The 19,301-nt window shown below is 35.7% G+C and overlaps 1 protein-coding gene across 6 annotated transcripts in view; it reads left to right on the forward strand.

The window, feature by feature from the left end:
* B3GNTL1 (UDP-GlcNAc:betaGal beta-1,3-N-acetylglucosaminyltransferase like 1) overlaps positions 1-19,301 on the forward strand; it is a 211,678-nt gene that overhangs the window by 56,564 nt on the left and 135,813 nt on the right. For all 6 annotated transcript variants that reach the window (XR_012476024.1, XM_074225202.1, XM_074225198.1 and 3 more), the window contains 2 exons: positions 13,364-13,499; positions 18,975-19,043. Coding sequence is in view for 5 of the 6 variants with exons in the window: in XM_074225202.1 (XP_074081303.1) it covers positions 13,364-13,499; positions 18,975-19,043 (205 nt within the window). In the remaining variant the exon portion in view is untranslated. The remainder of the gene's footprint in view (positions 1-13,363; positions 13,500-18,974; positions 19,044-19,301) is intronic.

Below are 19,301 nucleotides of genomic sequence, written 5' to 3' on the forward strand. Positions count from 1 at the left end.
GAAGATAAAATATATTGTAAAAATGGATTCACTGGCTAAAAGGGAAATGTACTGGGAGTAAGAGAAAGGAGAGAAATAGGTTAAGATATTTTTGTATAAAAGATATATTTTTTTTGCAATTAATTTTTGCAGTGATGTGGAAGGGGGGAAGGTGAGGGGGAATGAGGGAATGTTCAGTCTCATCAGAAATGGCTCAGAGAGGAAACAGTATATACACTCAATAGGGTATAGACATCTAGAGTAAAAAAGGAGAGAAGTGAGAAAGGGGGAGGGGGGATGTGGGTGATAGAAGAGAAGGTAGATCATAGGAGAGAATAGTCAGATATGATACATTTTCTTTTTTACTTCATGCAAGGGGCTGGTATTGGGCAGCCTGTCTGGGACCATGGGGCCAAGTGGTTATGGGGTCTCAGGGGTGGTATGTGGGTTTGGGGCCCTTGGCCCTAGGGCCAGTGATCAGTCCACTGGGCCACTCAGCTACCCTACAGCACATTTTAGAAGAGGGACAGAGTGAAAGGAGAGAGAAAATGTGTGGTAGTGGAATAGATGGAGGGAATTACAATCAGAAACAGCAACAGTGGAAAAATGGAAGTAACTTCTGTGATGGACTTATGATAAAGAATGTGATCTACCTGAGACAGAGCTGATGGTATCAGAACACAGAGTGAAATACGTTTTTTTTCTCTCTTTCTTTTACTTATTTCTCATGAGGTTCTGTAATTTTTTTGGGGGGGGATGTGTATTATGTTTACTCTTAAACAAGTATATTCTAGTAATGTATAAAAACATCACTTGTACAAAAATATGTATAGCAGCTCTGTTCATGGTGGCAAAGAATTGGAAATTAAGTAGATGTCCTTCAATTGGAGAATGACTCAATGAAATGTGGTATATGTATATGATGGAACACTGTTGGAGACCAGGAGGGATGGGAGTTCAGGGAAGCCCGGAAAGATTTGCATGGACTGATGCTGAGGGAGATGAGCAAAACCAGAGGACCATTGTGCACCTCAGCAGCAACATGGGGGTGATGATCAACCTAGATGGACTTGCTAATTCCATTACTTTATTTTTCTTCCTTAAGGATATGATTTTTCTCTCTCATGGAATTCAACTTGGATTAATGTATACCATGGAAACAATGTGGGGACTAGCAGACTGCCTTCCGTGGGGTGGGGGGAGGGAAGCAAGATTGAGGAAAAATTGTAAAAAAATTCAAAATTCACAATTAAAAATAATAGGGACCTAGAAATACTGATTTAACTTTGCCTGATAGCCACAAATTATTCTATTAGAAATGTTCTTTTTTCAGTCACTTTTTCCTCATTTTCAAACCGTAAACTTCTTTTATAAAATATGTAAATTCATTATAATTTGTCTGGTATTTTTTATGTACCTTTTCTAATTTCCATTTAAGATCATCTGAAGTTTTAAATCCCTGATGTATCTAAGATCTCTTTACATTCTAATTGTTTTGCTTCTATAATACTATGATTCCAGTTTGCTATTCTTTTCATCTACTCTGATGCTGACTTAAGTCTGTTGACAGAAACCATTTTTTATCATGGAATAGGTGGAAGACATTTGGAAAAAGACAGCTTCTATCTCTGATGCTCATACTAAGTCATTTTCAGTAAATTGCTTCAGCTTTATGACTTTTTAAAATTTTGAAAAATGAAGTCTCTTCAAACTCTAAAGTAAACTCTAATTTCTTCATATTTAATTAGATATCAGGACTCCAAGAACACACTCTTTAAAAAATCGGCTGGGAAAACTGGAAGATAGCATGACAGAAACTAGATATAGACCAGTATTTCACATCTAACACCTTATCTTGATAAGGCCAAAATGGGCACAAGATTTAGATATAAGAAGTTGATATCATAAGGAAAAGTTTACTTGTCAAATCTATGGAAAGGGGAGCAGGTTATAACCAAAGAAGAGATGGAGAACATGATAAAATGCAAACTGAATAATTCTGATTACATTAAACTGAAAAGGTTTTGCACAAATAAAACCAATGCAACAAAGATTAAAAGAAAGGCAATAAGTTAGGAATTAATTGTTACAACTAGTGTTTTTGACCAAGGACTCATTTCTAAAATTTATAGAGAATGGAGTCAAATTTTTAAGAATACAAGTCATTTTCAAGTTGATAAATGGTCAAAGGTTATGAAATGGCAATTCTCAGATGAAGAAATAAAAGTTATCTATAGTCATATGAAAAAAATACTCTAAATCATTATTGATTAGAGAACATGAAATTGTATTGTTTGATCCACTCATTCTTTAAAATGAAGCTATTTCATTTCCAGTTAATTTTAGGTCTGTCTCTCCATGGCCCATTATTGCACCTGATTTTTATTGCATTATGTTCTGAGAAGGAAGTATTCACTATTTCTGCCTTTCTGCATTTGGTTATAAGGTTTTTATGCCCTTTTTTGTGTAAGTGCCATATAGTACAGAAAATTTTTTTTAAGTGCCATGTACTAACAGGAAAAAAAAGTACATTTCCTTTCTATCCCCATTCAGTTTTCTCCAAAGGTCTATCAAGTCTAGGTTTTCTAACAATCTCTTTACATCCTTAATTTCTTTTTTGTTTATTTTATGGTTAGATTTATCTAAATTTGAGAGAGATTAAGATCTTCCACCAGTAGAGTTTTGCTGTCTGTGTCTTAACTGTAAACCCATTTAGCTTCTCTAAGAATCTGGATGCTAGACCACTTAGTGCATACATATTTCATATTGATATGGCTTCATTATCTATGGTACCTTTTCAGAGGATATAATTTCCTTCCTTATCTCTTTTAATGAGATCTTTCTATATATATATTTAGGTTTTTGCAAGGCAATGGGGTTAAGTGGTTTGCCCAAGGCCACACAGCTAGGCAATTGTTAAAGAGTCTGAGGCCAGATTTGAACTCAGGTCCTCCTGACTCCAGGGCTGGTTCTCTATTCACTGCGCCACCTAGCCACCCCAATGAGATCTATTTTTGCGTCTGTTTTGTCTGAGATAAGGACTGCTACCCCTGCCTTTTTCACATCAGCTGAAACAAAATATATTCTGCTCCAACCTTTTACCTTTAATCTATATGTGTATCTCTCTGCTTCAAATGAATTTCTTGTAAGCAGCGTATTATAGGATTCTGCTTTTTAATCTCCTCTGCTGTTTACTTACAGAGAACATGAGATTTTAAACCAGGGGAGTCAATTGTTCCTGGATCAAAGAGTAGGTGGGAGTGGAGAAGATAAAGTGTAAGAAGACTGGAAAGGTTGAGACAGGTTATAAAGGGCTTTGAAGGTCAAAGGATTTATATTTGATATTAGGGGAACCACTGGAGTTTATTGAGTATGGAAGTGACATGGTCAGACTTTCACTTTCAGAAAATCACTTTTGACAGTTCAGTGGAAGATTAAGTGAAGTGGGGAAAGCCTTGTGATGGGCAGTCCAAGTAATTGAGTAGTAATTGAGATATAAAGTAATGATGACCTGCACCAGGGGGGTAGCAGTGTAAAAGAAGAGAAGGGGATGTATTTGAGAGATGTTACAAAGATAGAATCAATGGGACATAGCATGACATAGAGGAAGGGAATGAGTGAGAAGTTGAGGATAGTACCTAGGGAGCATGGTAGTACCCTCAAAACTGTAAAACAGAAGTTCAGAAGAAGGAAGGTGAGGATGGAAACCAAAGTTCAATTTAGTCCTAAGTTGAAGATGTCTATATGATATCCATTTCTAGATGTCTGATACGTAGATGTGGGTTTGGAAGTTAGTGGGGAAGTTAGGACTGAATAAATAGATTTGAGAATCGTAAGTATAGAGAAGATAATTAAATGTATGGGACATATGAGATCACTAAGTAAAATAATACATATAGTGAGAAGGGAATGAAGGCCAGTCCTGGGTACTTTTGTCAAAATTGAGGTTTCGGGAGGAACTCACTAATGGGAGAATGAGGCTGTTCAGGAATGAAGAAGGTACAGGTTTTCAGGGAACTTACATTGTGAGACAGTAGCTAAGCTTTGGTAGTCTGGAGATTTAAGAAGAGATAGGAGATGAAAAAAGGATGTTTAATGTAGCCCCTTCCTCAAAATGAAGGTTCTGATTGTAAACCACCAATAGGAGAAGACTTAAGAAAGGAGATTCTATAGGGCGAGGAACCACAGGTGCTCAGGGAACCTTGGGCATGGTCACAAAATAGAAATTCAGAGGCAGAGTGGGGAAAGTAATTTTTAAAAACTGATATTTGCAGTAGCCATCAATAATGAGTGTAAAAGTATTTTAGGACCTGCACATAGCAATATTTTTGGCAACCATTGCCACTGTAAGAGGAAAGGCAACTCTGTCAAGGAATACGAATGATTTGAGATACTAAATGAAGATATACATACAAGCAGTGAAAAATTAAGTTAATAGCTAGCTGATACAGTTTAAAACATGAATACCATCTTGCCTAAAGGCAACAAAAAGAAATTCTTATAAGAACATACTTTATTTGACTGAGAACCAAAAAGTCTAGACTATTTCAGTCCATTTGTAAAATTGTTTTCTGTGTCCAAGATGGCACTGAAACAATAATGTTAAGAACAATAGGGGCCGCTAGGTCGCATAGTGGATAAAGCACCGGCCCTGGAGTCAGGAGTACCTGAATTCAAATCCAGTCTCAGACACTTAATAATTACCTAGCTGTGTGGCCTTGGGCAAGCCACTTAACCCTGTTTGCCTTGCAAAAAAAAAAAACCTAAAAAAAAAAGAACAATAGATATGAAATAAGACTTTTTCCGGGGAGAAAAGTTCCAGCCTTTTATGATTCTATCTACGCTTAAATCTGTGTTGCCTTTAAATAGAATTAAATATGCCTTCCCAGTTCAGGAGAAAGTAGAACCAAAGCATCTTATTCTTCATTTAGTGCATGGATGACACCAAATTAAAACACCATTAACAACTTTATGCCATTGAATCTTTCACCAATGATATGGAAATTTCATTTGGAATTGACAAATGTGGAGTTCTTAAAAGATGCCAAAGAAAAAGTCTGAAGGCTTCTTATTCAGAAGTCACACTAAAGCAGTGGATCAAGTTGATTACCTTGATTATCTCCAGTTGGCACACTAACATAAAGATAAATTGAAAGACTTGCTGGCATTTTGAAATCAAAGCTGAATAAGGACAACTATAAAACTATTAACACCTACCAATATTAGTGTTGATGCTCAAATTAAGGAATATAAAAAGAACCATTCCAAAATTCGGAAGTATCCTAAGAAAAACATATAATCAAACACAGGACAGCTATAGAAAAAATTAAAACCTTTTCCAAATAACAGGAAGACAGTTGAATAATTAAGCAACTTATTTAGGTCAAAAATCTAAAGAAACAATTGAATAGGATAGATTTCCTCAAACAGCGACAAAGACTGGAAGCAAGAACATATCATTGGTGAATGTAATCTGGAAAAGCCTAAGTCTCAAAAATGTAAATTCATTGACTATTGTCTATATAGCTCAATCAGCAATATATCAACAGAGAAGTATAATACAATGATTGGATCTTGCATATTTGTTTTTGGAAATGGATATTTCTTTTTTTTTCTTTTTTTCTTTATTTTTTTATTAGACAATGTTTTATTGGAGAAAATATTTCATTATTTACAAGCATTTCTTTTTCTTTTCAAATTGTGATATTTCTTTTTTTTGTCGTTAGCAAACATTTTTATTTATTTATTTTTATTAAAGATATTATTTGAGTTTTACCATTTTCCCCCAATCTTGCTTCCCTACCCCCACCCCCACCCCACAGATAGCACTCCATCAGTCTTTACTTTGTTTCCATGTTGTACCTTGATCCAAATTGGGTGTGATGAGAGAGAAATCATATCCTTAGAACAGAATTCTCAGAGGTAACAAGATCAGACAATAAGCTATCTCTCCTTTTTTCCTAAATTAAAGGGAATAGTCCTTGTACTTTGTTCAAACTCCACAGCTCCTTATCTGGTTACAGATGGTACTCTCCTTTGCAGACAGCCCATAATTGTTCCCAATTGTTGCACTGATGGAATGAGCAAGTCCTTCAAGGTTGAACATCACTCCCATGTTGCTGTTATGGTGTACAGTGTTTTTCTGGTTCTGCTCATCTCACTCAGCATCAGTTCATGCAAATCCTTCCAGGTTTCCCTGAAATCCCGTCCCTCCTGGTTTCTAATAGAACAGTAGTGTTCCATGACATACATATACCACAGTTTGCTAAGCCATTCCCCAATTGAAGGACATTTACTTGGTTTCCAATTCTTTGCCACCACAAACAGGGCTGCTATAAATATTTTTGTATAAGTAATATTTTTACCCTTTTTCATCATCTCTTCAGGGTATAAACCCAGTAGTGGTATTACTGGGTCAAAGGGTATGCACATTTTTGTTGCCCTTTGGGCATAGTTCCAAATAGCTCTCCACAAGGGTTGGATGAGTTCACAGCTCTACCAACAGTGTAGTAGTGTCCCAGATTTCCCACAACCCTTCCAACAATGATCATTATCCTTCCTGGTCATATTGGCCAATCTGAGACCTGTGAGGTGGTACCCTCAGAAAAGCTTTAATTTGCATTTCTCTAATAACCAATGATTTAGAGCATTTTTTCATATGGCTATGGATTGCTTTGATCTCCTCATCTGTAAATTGCCTTTGCATATCCTTTGACCATTTGTCAATTGGGGAATGGCTTTTTGTTTTAAAAATATGACTCAGTTTTCTGTATATTTTAGAAATGAGTCCTTTGTCAGAATCATTAATTATAAAGATTGTTTCCCAATTTACTACTTTTCTTTTGATCTTGTTTATATTGGGTTTTATCTGGGCAAAAGCTTTTTAATTTAATGTAATTGAAATCATCTAATTGATTTTTAGTGATGTTCTCCAATTCTTCCTTAGTCATAAACTGTTCCCCTTTCCATAGATCTGACAGGTAGACTAGACCTTGATCTTCTAATTTGTTTATAGTATTGTTTTTTATGTCTGTGTCCTCTAACCATTTGGATCTTATCTTGGTAAAGGGTGTGAGGTGTTGGTCTAATCTAAGTTTCTTCCATACTAACTTCCAATTTTCCCAGAAGTTTTAATCAAAGAGAGAGTTTTTATCCCAGTGGCCGGACTCTTTGGGTTTATCAAACAGCAGATTACTATAATCCTCTCCTGCTTTTACACCTAGTCTATTCCACTAGTCCACCACTCTATTTCTTAGCCAATACCAAACAGTTTTGATGACTTATGCTTTATAATATAATTTTAGATCGGGTAGTGGTAAGCCACCTTCGCTTGTATTTTTTTTTTCATTAAGCTCCTGGCAGTTCTTGACTTTTTATTTCTCCATATGAATTTACTTACAATTTTTTTCTAACTCATTAAAGTAATTTTTTGGAATTTTGATTGGTAGGGCACTAAACAGATAGTTTAGTTTTGGTAGAATTGTCATTTTTATTATATTAGCTCTCCCTATCCATGAGCCGTTGATATTTGCCCAGTTATTTAAATCTGATTTAATTTGTGTGAGAAGTGTTTTATAATTGTTTTCAAAAAGATTCTGAGTCTGTCTTGGCAAATAGACTCCCAATTATTTTACACTGTCTGAGGTTACTTTGAATGGGATTTCTCTTTCTAGCTCTTCCTGCTGTTTCTTGTTAGACATATATAGAAAAGTTGAGGATTTATGAGGGTTTATTTTATAACCTGCAACTTTGCTAAAATTGCTAATTGTTTCCCGTAGTTTTTTAGATGATTTCTTGGGATTCTCTAGGTAGACCATCATGTCATCTGCGAAGAGTGAGAGTTTTGTCTCTTCCTTCCCAATTCTAATTCCTCCAATTTTTTTTCTTCTCTAATTGCTGATGCTAACATTTCTAATACAATATTGAATAGTAGTGGTGATAATGGGCACCCTTGTTTGACCCCTGATCTTATTGGGAATGCCTCTAGCCTCTCCCCATTGACTATAATGCTTGTTGATGGTTTCAGATAGATACTGCTAATTATTTTAAGGAACAGTCCATTTATTCCTATACTCTCTAGTGTTTGTAATAGGAATGGATGCTGTATTTTGTCAAAAGCTTTTTCAGCATCTATTGATATGATCATATGATTTCTGATAGGCTTGTTGTTGATATAATTGAGTATACTAACCATTTTCCTAATATTGAACCATCCCTGCATTCCTGGAATAAATCCTACTTGATCATAATGTATTATCCTAGTGATGACTTGTTGTAGTCGTTTTGTTAAGATTTTATTTAGGATTTTTGCATTTATATTCATCAGGGAAATAGGTCTATATTTTTCTTTCTCTGTTATAACTCCTCCTGATTTAGGTAACAGTACCATATTGGTTTCATAGAAAGAGTTAGACAGAGTTCCATCTTTCCCTATTTTTCCAAAGAGTTTATATAGGATTGGAACCAATTGTTTCTTAAATGGAAACAGATATTTCATTGCCAATTGACGACCAGGTCAGTGCAATTATATATTACATTAAGTTTATTTTTAAAGAGCCTAGGCTTAGAGAGCAAAGATTTAGCAGGAACTATTTAACATTACTATGAGCTGTAAAAATGTAGTAGCTATCTCTGAGGTACCACCTCACACCTCTCAGACTGACCAATATGACCAGAAAGGATAATGATCATTGTTGGAAGGGTTGTGGGAATTCTGGGATACTATTACACTGTTGGTGGAGCTGTGAACTCATCCAACCTTTCTGGAGAGAAATTTGGAACTATGTCCAAAGGGTAACAAAAATGTGCATACGCTTTGATCCAGCAATACCACTGCTGGTGGTATTGAAGAGATGATGGAAAAGAGTAAAAACATCAATTGTACAAAAATATTCATAGCAGCCCTGTTTGCTGCTATGAATGTGGTGGCAAAGAATTGGAAACTGAGTGAATGTCCTTCATTTGGGGAATGGCTTAACAAACTGGTATATGTATTGTCACGGAACACTATTATTCTATTAGAAACCAGGAGGGACAGGAATTCAGGGAAGCCTGGAATGATTTGCATGAACTGATGCTAAGTGAGATGAGCAGAACCAGAAAAACACTGTACACCCTAAGAGCAACATGGGGGTGATGTTCAACCTTGATAGACTCGCTCATTTCATCAGTGCAACGGTCAGTGACAGTTTTGGGCTGTCTGCAATGGAGAATACCATCTATATCCAGATAAAGAACCATGGAGTTTGAACAAAGTTCAAGGACTATTCCCTTTAATTTGGGAAAAAAAACCATATCTTATTGTCTGATCTTGTTATCTCTTATACTTTTTGTTTCTTCCTTAAGGATACGATTTCTCTCTCATTGCACTCAATTTGGATCAATGTACAACATGGAAACAAAGTAAAGATTGACAAATTGCTTTCTGTGGGGGGTGGGGGTGGGGGAGGGAAGTAAGATTGGGGGAAAAAATTATAAAACTCAAATAAAATCTTTAATAAAAGAAAGAAATGCAGTAGCTACCCAGATAGTGTAATGTCCTATGTAATTTTCCTCCAATCTTTTTTATTTAATATTTATTCTCATTTTGTACAAATAATTTTTTATATATTAATAAAATATTCTTGTTTAAGAGTAAACAAAATACCCCTTTCCCCAAAAAAATATAGACTCGCTTGAGCAATAAAGTAAAGGGGAGAGAAAAAAATTAAAATTAAAATTAAAAAAAATAATAGTAATAACTGTAGGTATGACCAGGTGGCGTAGTTGACAGAGCATGAGCCCTGGAGCCAGGAGCACCCGAGCCCATATCCGGCCCCGTACACCCAACAATCACCCAGCTGTGTGACATGCATGCCACCCCAACCCCACTGCCCTACAAAAACCAAAGAAAAGAAAAAAAAAACCAAAATAAAATAAAATAGTAAAATAGTAGGGGTGGCTGGGTGGCGTACAGCACTGGCCTTCGAGCCAGGAGCACCCAGGTCCAAATCCGGCCTCAGACACTCAACAATCACCCTGCTATGTGGCCCCAGGCAGGCCACCCAGCCCCATTCGCCCTGAACCCCCCCCAAAATAATAATAACAATAAAATGTGCTTCAGTCTGTCTTCCAACACCACCAGCTCTGTCACAGGTGGATCACATTCTTTATGATAAGTCCATCACAAAAGTTACTTCCATATTTTGCCACCATTGCCATTGCTGATTGCAACTCCTTCCTTTCATATTTCTCCACTACCATATACTATATTTTCTCTCTCCTTTTACACAGACTCTGCTGTAGGGTAGCTGAGTTGTGCAGCAGACTGATCCCCAAACCCACATACCACCGCTTACCCAGCACCCACCTGGCCCTATGGTCCCAGAGAGGCCATCCAATTCCAGCCCCTTGCAAGAAGTGAAAAAGAAAAATGTGTTATATCTGACCACTCTATCCCCATGGTCCATCCTCTCCTCCTTCATTCACAGCCCCCCTTCCCCCTGTCTCCCCACCTTCTTACTCCAGATGTCTATACCCCACTGAGTTTATATGCTCTTTCCTCTCCTAGCCACCTCTGATGAGAGTGAGGATTCCCTCATTCCCCCTTGTCTTCCCCCCTTCCGTATCATTGCAATAGCTCATTGTAATAAAGAAAAATCTTACTATATGAAATATCTTGGGCTATTTCCCCTCTCCTTTTTCTTTCTCCCATTACATTTCCCTTTTGCTATTGACTCCATTTTTACATCATATTATCTTCAAATTCAGCTTTCTCCTGTGCTTCATCAATAGAATCTCCTTCTACCTGCTCTGTTAATTGAGAAGGTTCATATGAGTATTATCAGTGTCATTTTTCTATACAGGAATACATGCAGTTCATCATCATTAAGTCCCTCAAAATTTCCTCTTCTCCTCCGATCTCTATGCTTCAGACCTGAGTCCTGTATTTGAAGATCAAACCTTCTGTTCAGCTCTGGCCATTCCAACAGGAACATTTGAAATTCCCCTGGTTCATTGAAACTCCATCTTTTTCCCTGGAAGAGGACATTCAGTTTTGCTGGGTAGTTGATTCTCGGTTGCATTCTAAGCTCTTTTGCCTTCCAGTATATTATATTCCAAGCCCTATGAGCTTTTAATGTAGTTGCTGCTGAGTCCTGTGAAATCCTGTTTGCAGCTTCATGATATTTGAGTTGTGTCCTTCTGGCTGCTTGTAATATTTTCTCTTTGACTTGGGAGTTCTGGAACTTGGCTATAATATTCTGGGCAGTTGGTTTTTTGGGATCTCTTTCTTGGGGGGATCGGTGGATTCTCTCCATTTCTATTTTGCCCTCTGCTTCTAGGATATCAGAGCAATTTTCCTGTAGTAATTCTTTGAAAATTATGTCAAGGCTCTTTTCCTGATCATGACTTTCAGGTATTCCAATAATTTTTAAATTATCTTTCCTAAATCTGTTTTCCATATCAGTTGTTTTTTCAGTGAGATATTTCACATTTTCTTCTAATTTTTCATTCTTTTAGTTTTGAAGTATTGAGTCCTGATTTCTCGTAAATTCATCAATCTCCCTGAGTTCTATTCTTTGTCTGAAGGATTTGTTTTCCTCAGAGAGCTTTCTTATCTCTTTTTCCATCTGGCCAATTCTGATTTTTAAAGCATTCTTCTCCTCAATAACTTTTTGAACTGTTTTATCCATTTGACCTAAGCTGGTTTTTAGCTGGCTATTTTCTTCAGTATTTTTTTTTATTTCCTTGACTAAGCTGCTGACTTCATTTTCATGTTTTTCCTGCATCTCTCTCCTTTCTTTTCCCAGTTTTTCTTCCAACTCCCTCATTTGATTTTCAAAGTCTTTTTTGAGCTCTGTCATAGACTGAGCCCAATTTCTGTTTTACTTGGAGTCTTTAGATGCAGGAGCTTGTGCTTCCTCATCTTCATACTGAGTGTTTTGATCCTTCTTGGGTTCACAGGCAAAATATTTCTCAATGGTGTTCCTCTTTTTTTCTCTGCTTGCTCATTTTCCCAGTCTAAGCCCATTTTGGGGGTGCTTCCTGAGCTTTTGGGACATCCCCACAAGGATTTCAGTGTGTGAGGCTCTGTCCTCCCTCCTGCTCTGTGAATGATTATTTTATTTTATTTTATTATTTTATTTTTTAGGTTTTTTTTTTTTTTTTTGCAAGGCAAATGGGCTTAAGTGGCTTGCCCAAGTCCACACAGCTAGGTAATTATTAAGTGTCTGAGACTGGATTTGGACCCAGGTACTCCTGACTCCAGGGCCTGTGCTTTATCCACTGCACCACCTAGCCACACCATTTTAAAGAAATCTTGATGAATGATCCAAATCGGCACAGTCATTTTGAAAGGATTTAAGGATTCTAGCTCTCTACTTTTCAAGGGATATATTTATAATATTTTGTAAATGAGTTTATGTGTTAGTCAGTTTTCCCGTTGATTAGTTTCTCTTTGTGACAAATAAGTTGTATTTGCTGTCTTAAGTATATAAACTTGTTTGATTGTATGACAATAAATGCATATCATATGAAAGTATTATAATCAGTATTGATGTAATTTTAACTGCATTATTCACTTTTAATTATCAACAACTTGTTTAAAACATTTATCGGTACTTCAACATGTTTGATGCCTTAAGTTTTGCAAAATGTTTTTCTTATGTTTCTCATTTGATTTGTAATACAAAATTAGCAAATTATACCAAGAATTTATTTTTCTTGTTGACTTTGGGAATATGATAAAACCATCTTCAACTCTCTCTCTCTCTCTCTCTCTCTCTCTCTCTCTCTCTCTCTCTCTCTGTCTGTCTGTCTGTCTTTCTATCTCTCTCTTCATGGAGTACCTCTGAGCTATATCTTATTTAAGATGTTATTTCTTTGTTTCTTCAGCTTTTATTAATAGAGAAGAAATTACTATTGTGATTCAGTTCCTCCAGGACCTTGTATATTTGTTGATAATTGTACTTTGATTTCACTTTTAGAGTTCCCGTTGCCAAGTTGAAGTTATAAATGATCTAAAAACTGTGTGATTCTTACTACCCCTAATCCTGTGTTCATCTTAGACACCACTTTGCCATCATCATTGCAGTAGCAAGAGGGCATTTCATAGGGCCCATTTTGTATATCTTTTTTTCATGATTTGTTACCACCAAAGAGTTCATTTCCAGTAATCAGCTTCTTGTTGAAGAGTTCTTATATGCTTGGATTTATAAGATTTATACTTAAAAACCAGGTATTCACTCTCATAGATTTTGAGAATTTAGGTTCATTAGCCACACTAAAATGATAATTTAGAATGGTCTTTACTAGTAAATACATAATGTTAAATTTCTGTATTCATGAGTTGAAGCATTGAGATGACTAAAAGGAGTCATTTTTCTCTTTTTTTTCCATTTTACAGAAGCACCATCTGGCAGCACCGAGTCCAGTTCCTAGAAGAAAGGGCTCTTCAGCATTGGACATCATTTACTATCTGGAATGCTGGCAAACAGGGAAGAAAACTATATAGAAGCTTATCCCCAGTAAACCAGAAAAAGGTAGGAAAGGAAGAAAATGTACTTATATTCTCTAACATTTTTTTTGGCATAGCTATAATGGTTTTTCTTTTAATGATTATATGTTTTCTATTTTTTTTTTTTTTTTTAGATTTTTCAAGGCTATGAGGTTAAGTGGCTTGCCCAAGGTTACACGGCTAGGTAATTATTAAGTGTCTGAGGTCAGATTTGAACCCAGGTACTCCTGACTCCAAGGCCAGTGCTCTATTCACTGCGCCACCTAGCCGCCCCCTCTACTTTTTTTTATAATTGGTTCAGTTTAATTCAACAACTGCCTATCTTCCTAGCAATGGGGCCAAGTCACATATTCTGCATGGAAATACACAAAGATAAATAAAAACCCTACCTCCCCTCTGGAGCTTATATTCATCCTTTATTTTAATGGAAAAAGAAACATAATGATGGGTAAATAAGGGATGAGGATTTAAAAGTGATGCACCAGGAGAAGAGAAAAAGGGGAGAAACAATGGAGGAAATTATCTCACATAAAAGGCATGCAAAGAAAATCAAAGAAGAGGGGGGAATGATAGTGGGATAAGATGGGCAAATCTTGAATCTATTTTATTTGAACAATTATTGTATTTGAACAATATACACATGCATGTACATATATACATGGATGTTCAGAAACATTGTTCTATATCTATAGGCACTCATATGTAGTACATATCTACATATAATAAATACACATGCATATATGCATACATGCACACATATTCATATTTAATTGAATATCAAAACCTATCTTACCAAACAAGGAAGTAGGAGAGGAATGGGGTAAGAGAATAGGGAGGGAGCTTAAGAGAAAGGACAAACTTAGAGAAACAGAATGGATTTTTGAAAAGGGATCAAAAGGAGAAAGATGAATACAAGAAAATTAAATGGAGTGAAATATACTGTAAATATAATTATGAATGTGAATAGAATGAATTTTCATAAAATGGAAGAAGATAATAGCAGAATGAATTAGAAGCCAGAATCTAGCAATTTTTTTTTTTTTTTACCAGAAATACACTTCAAAGGGAAAGATATATCAAGAGTTAAAATAAGAGATTGGAGCAGAATCTATTAAGCTTAAGCCAAGGTAAAAGAAGAAGAGGTAACAATCATGATCTCAGACAAGTCAAAAAAAATTAGATCTGAAAGGTGGATAAACAATCCTAAAAAGATCTCTGTAAGCCCTCACACCAAGATGCCAGTTCTCTCTGAATACCCTATTTATACTATTTGAAAAAAAATAGGTAAAGGGGACCTACCAAATTCCTTTTATGATGCAATATGGTTTTTTTTTTAATTTTAATTTTTATTAAAGATATTATTTGAGTTTTACAGTTTTCCCCCAATGCCGCTTCCCTCCCCCCACCCCCACCCCACAGATAGCACTCTGTCAGTCTTTACTTTGTTTCCATGTTGTACCTCGATCCAAATTGGGTGTGATGAGAGAGAAATCATATCCTTAAAGAGAACAGAATTCTCAGAGGTAACAAGATCAGATAATAAGATACCTGGTTTTTTTTTTTAAATTAAAGTGAATAGTCCTTGCCCTTTGTTCAAATTCCACAGCTCCTTATCTGGATACAGATGACACTCTCCTTTGCAGACAGCCCAATATTGTTCCCCATTGTTGCACTGATGGAATGAGCAAGTCCTTCATGGTTGAACATCACTCCCATGTTGCTGTTAGGGTGTACAGTGTTTTTCTGGTTCTGCTCATCTCACTCAGCATCAGTTCATGCAAATCCCTCCAGGTTTCCCTGAAATCCCGTCCCTCCTGGTTTCTAATAGAACAATAGTGTTCCATGACATACATATACCACAGTTTGCTAAACCATTCCCCAATTGAAGGACATTTACTGGATTTCCAATTCTTTGCCACCACAAACAGGGCTGCTATAAATATTTTTGTACAAGTAATGTTTTTACCCTTTTTCTGCAATATGGTTTTGATATCTAAACCAGGGGGAGCAAAAAACAGGTAAAGAAAGTTATAGGTCAACTTCTCTAATGAATATTGATGCAAAAGTTTTAAATAAAATATTAGCAAGGACATTACAACAAAACATCACAACAATCATGCACTAAGTGTTATCTATATGAAGGCAGGGCTAATTCAATATTAGGAAAACTTACTTTATATGAAACATTTCTATTAGATTGACTCAAACTTATTTTTATTTATAATGAAAACAAAAAATTCTTTGATTATATCAACAGAATATACTTTTAACAAAATACAACACCCATTCCTATTAAAAACATAGGTATTCAGCTACATATCACACAAATTATATACTCTGTTACGTTTATACCAAGAATACATTCTATTATTAACATAAGTTTTCTAGTTGTTTCAGTTGTATCTGACTCTTCATAACTGTTCTATTGTGTTTTTTGTTGTGGGTTTTGTTTTTTTGGCAAAGATACTGGAGTGGTTGCCCATTTCCTTCTCCAGATCATTTTACAGATGAGGAAACTGAGTCAAAAAGAGTTAAGTGAGTTACTCAAGGTCACACAACTAGTAAGTATTTGAGGTTGGATTTGAATTCAGGACCTCCTTATTCTAGGGCCAGCACTCTATGCATTGCTGTGCCACCTTGCACAGCTTGTTGCTAATGTCTAAAACCAAGAATTAGCATTATATATAATGGGAATAAAGTAAAGTCCTTTCCAGTAAGATCAGAGATGAAGAAAAGATATTCATTGTCATTACTTCTATATGACATTCTAATAAAAATTCTTTCTGTGACAATAAAATGAAAGTAAATTGAAGAAATAAACATAGGTAAAGAAGAATTATTTTGTTTTGCAAATGAAAGAATATTATACTTAGAAAATCTAAAAAGTCAACTAAAATTCATTTGAAAGAAAATTTTAGGATATACAATAAATCTAAACAAATTATCAGCATTGTAGTATATCTTTTTTTCTCTTTGTTTTCTGTTTTTTTATTTTTGCAAGACAGTGGGTTAAGTGACTTGCCCAAGGTCACACAACTAGGTAATTATTAAGTGTCTGAGACTGTATTTGAACTCAGGTCTTCCTGACTCCATGGCTGCTGCTCTTTTCACTGCAATACCTAGCTGCCCCCAGTATGATATCAATAAGTGCAGGGGTCCAGCCTCTTCGAGGTCCTTGGAACCTGACAGGAGGGATAGAGTTGGCAAAAGGAATTGAGCCAATGCAAGGGTTTGAAGGCAGAAGCAGGTTGACTGACTGTCTGCTGCTCAGATTTATTTTTATAGTCTCAGAATCATATAAGCATGAAGCAAGCAAGCTAAGATCATTTCTTTGGTTTTGAAAGTTTTTAATTTTCATTATCAATCATATAGTTCATGTGGTTACAAATCTAATCATGTAGTTCATGTGGTTACAAATTTCATTATCAGTCATGTAGTTAATTAATCTTTTGTCCCTGCTCAGACCATGATGACCTCAACCTGTCTGTTGCCTAGTTTGTTGCTGCATAGTAAAGTTTTTAATTAAGCAATTCATTTAATGAAATGTTTTTTATGTTTCTGTGTATGTAACATTTTTCGATATGCTCCCTTGACAACCTATAGTGAGGGTGGTTATGTTTGTCCACCTATCCGTTGACTCCTTCAATAACCAATTTTCCTTTCAGCCCTTGTTGATAGAAACCACGGTTTCTGTGGCTTTTTTATTCTTTCCCAATAAACTAAGGCTGTTAAAGTTCACATATCAGTCACCTATGCTAACTATTCTTTCACTATCTTTATCATATATTCCTGTGTATGATAAGGGGGGGGGAAAGCTGTTGATTTCCCAGGAATTCTACCTATCCTATTCTGTATCTGTTTTCCCTGTATATATTCTGACGTCTCTTTGGAATTCCCAGTGTTGGGTTTTCCAGAGATTTCATAATGTTGGAACCTTTTATATACCTTGGGGAGAGGCAATCCTGTTAAATTTGAACAGAGTTCATAATATGTTTTATTCAAGGAATTTCCCTGGAATCTTCTTTTATAGTTATTCTACTATTAGGATGAGTAAGTTTTGCAATCAATATTAGTCCTACAAATATTGGTATACATGGAATCCCTATATATATATTGAAGAAGGAAATGTTCCACTGGGTAGTATGGCCACCTTGAGTCTTCTTGCCGCGACTGTGTCAAGCAGCTTAGAAACCCTGGCTCCCAACAAATAGAGGAAGAGATAGAAAAATTTCACATGAAGTATTTAGTAGTCTATGTCCCATGATTTTAATAAAATGATAAAACTGCAGCCACAAAACACTTTATAGAAATAGCAACAGACTTAAATTATTAGTGAAATATTAATTGCTTATGTAAGTTTGAGCCAATCTAATAGAAATGTCAAGACCACCTCAATTAATTTATTTTTAGTGCCATACAAATCAAACTACCAAAATATTACTTTATATAACTCAACAAAGTAATGAATTCCAATGAAGGGAAAAATTACATTTCTACATATAGTGGATATTTCATTCCTTAAATGACTTAAATTAAAGTCAACCTTTGAGTCTGGAAGAGTTAGGTTCAAATCATCCTTTGTTATGCATCGACTGTGATTCTGGCTAAGTTGTCTAATCTTTTAGTATCCAATAAGTTGAAATTGCAAAGTGAGTAAGAAATTGCATTTGTTAAAGTCATTCCCTGTGACTTCTGAAATCAGAAGTTGAGTTCCAATCTTCCAGCTCCCTAAAAATATAATGTAAAAGTTTTGTGCAACAAAGTTTTGCTGAGGACGACTTCCCTTCTTTCTTTCTGAAAATAGTAGAAGTCACTTTCTCACAGACCATAGCTATCTCTTCGCACTTGGTAGACTTTGTATGATAACTTCTCTTTGACTACCACCCTCTACTCATTCCAATCCACTTCCTTTACTCACATTGAGCTATTGAGGTACTCCAGCTTTGGTTAAAGTAACCCAAAACTATAGGAGGAAAAGATAAGAGATTGTAGTTTTTAGTCCACAGTGAATTTTACCTGAATTCATATAGGTTCTTTTCTCTATAATATAGATTATTGAATCTTGAAAACTCAGCATTCATAACTAGAGGTTTGAAGGTTCCTCAACTCATAAAATTCTATGTCAAACACAACATTCTTTCTCCTAACTGAGCATTTTCATTGGCTATCCTCTTTGCCTGGAATTATTTCCTCAGCTCTAACTCCTGGCTTCCTTCGGGTCTCAACTTAAGTCTCATCTTCTGCAAAAAGTCTTTCACTATCTTAGTTTATTCAGAATTAGTTCAATATGACCAAAAGAATTAAATATAGGGGAATTATATTATTGTTGCTCACTGCTAATGGAATATTCAGGAAATGTAAATGATGAAACCTTAAGATTGTTGGCAGTTGCAGTTATCTCAAAGTCTATGGAATGATCAGCACCATGTAAGAAAAATAGTAATCTATTACTGGTTGAGTTGCTCTGAACTTGAATTTCACCATATTATCTCCCTTTTAGGTTGTTGCATTCTGTGATGTTGATGAAAACAAGATCAAGAAAGGTTTCTACTCTTATGAAGACTCTAAGGTTTGTAATATATGTTCATCATTCCACCATTCTGGCTTTCATTGGTAATATAAAATGTATTCAGCTTAAGCTCCAGGAAAAAATCGTGTTTTAAATTCCCATTACATTGATTACCAACAAGCAACAAAGATATTTCGATTTGCATGGTTTTTTGGGGGGTTTTTTTTAGGTTTTTACAAGGCAAATGGGGTTAAGTGGCTTGCCCAAGGCCACACAGCTAGGCAATAAGTATCTGAGGTCGGATTTGAACCCAGGTAC

This window comes from Macrotis lagotis, chromosome 2 (genome assembly GCF_037893015.1).
Source record: "Macrotis lagotis isolate mMagLag1 chromosome 2, bilby.v1.9.chrom.fasta, whole genome shotgun sequence".
Classification (NCBI taxonomy): Eukaryota; Metazoa; Chordata; class Mammalia; order Peramelemorphia; family Peramelidae; genus Macrotis; species Macrotis lagotis.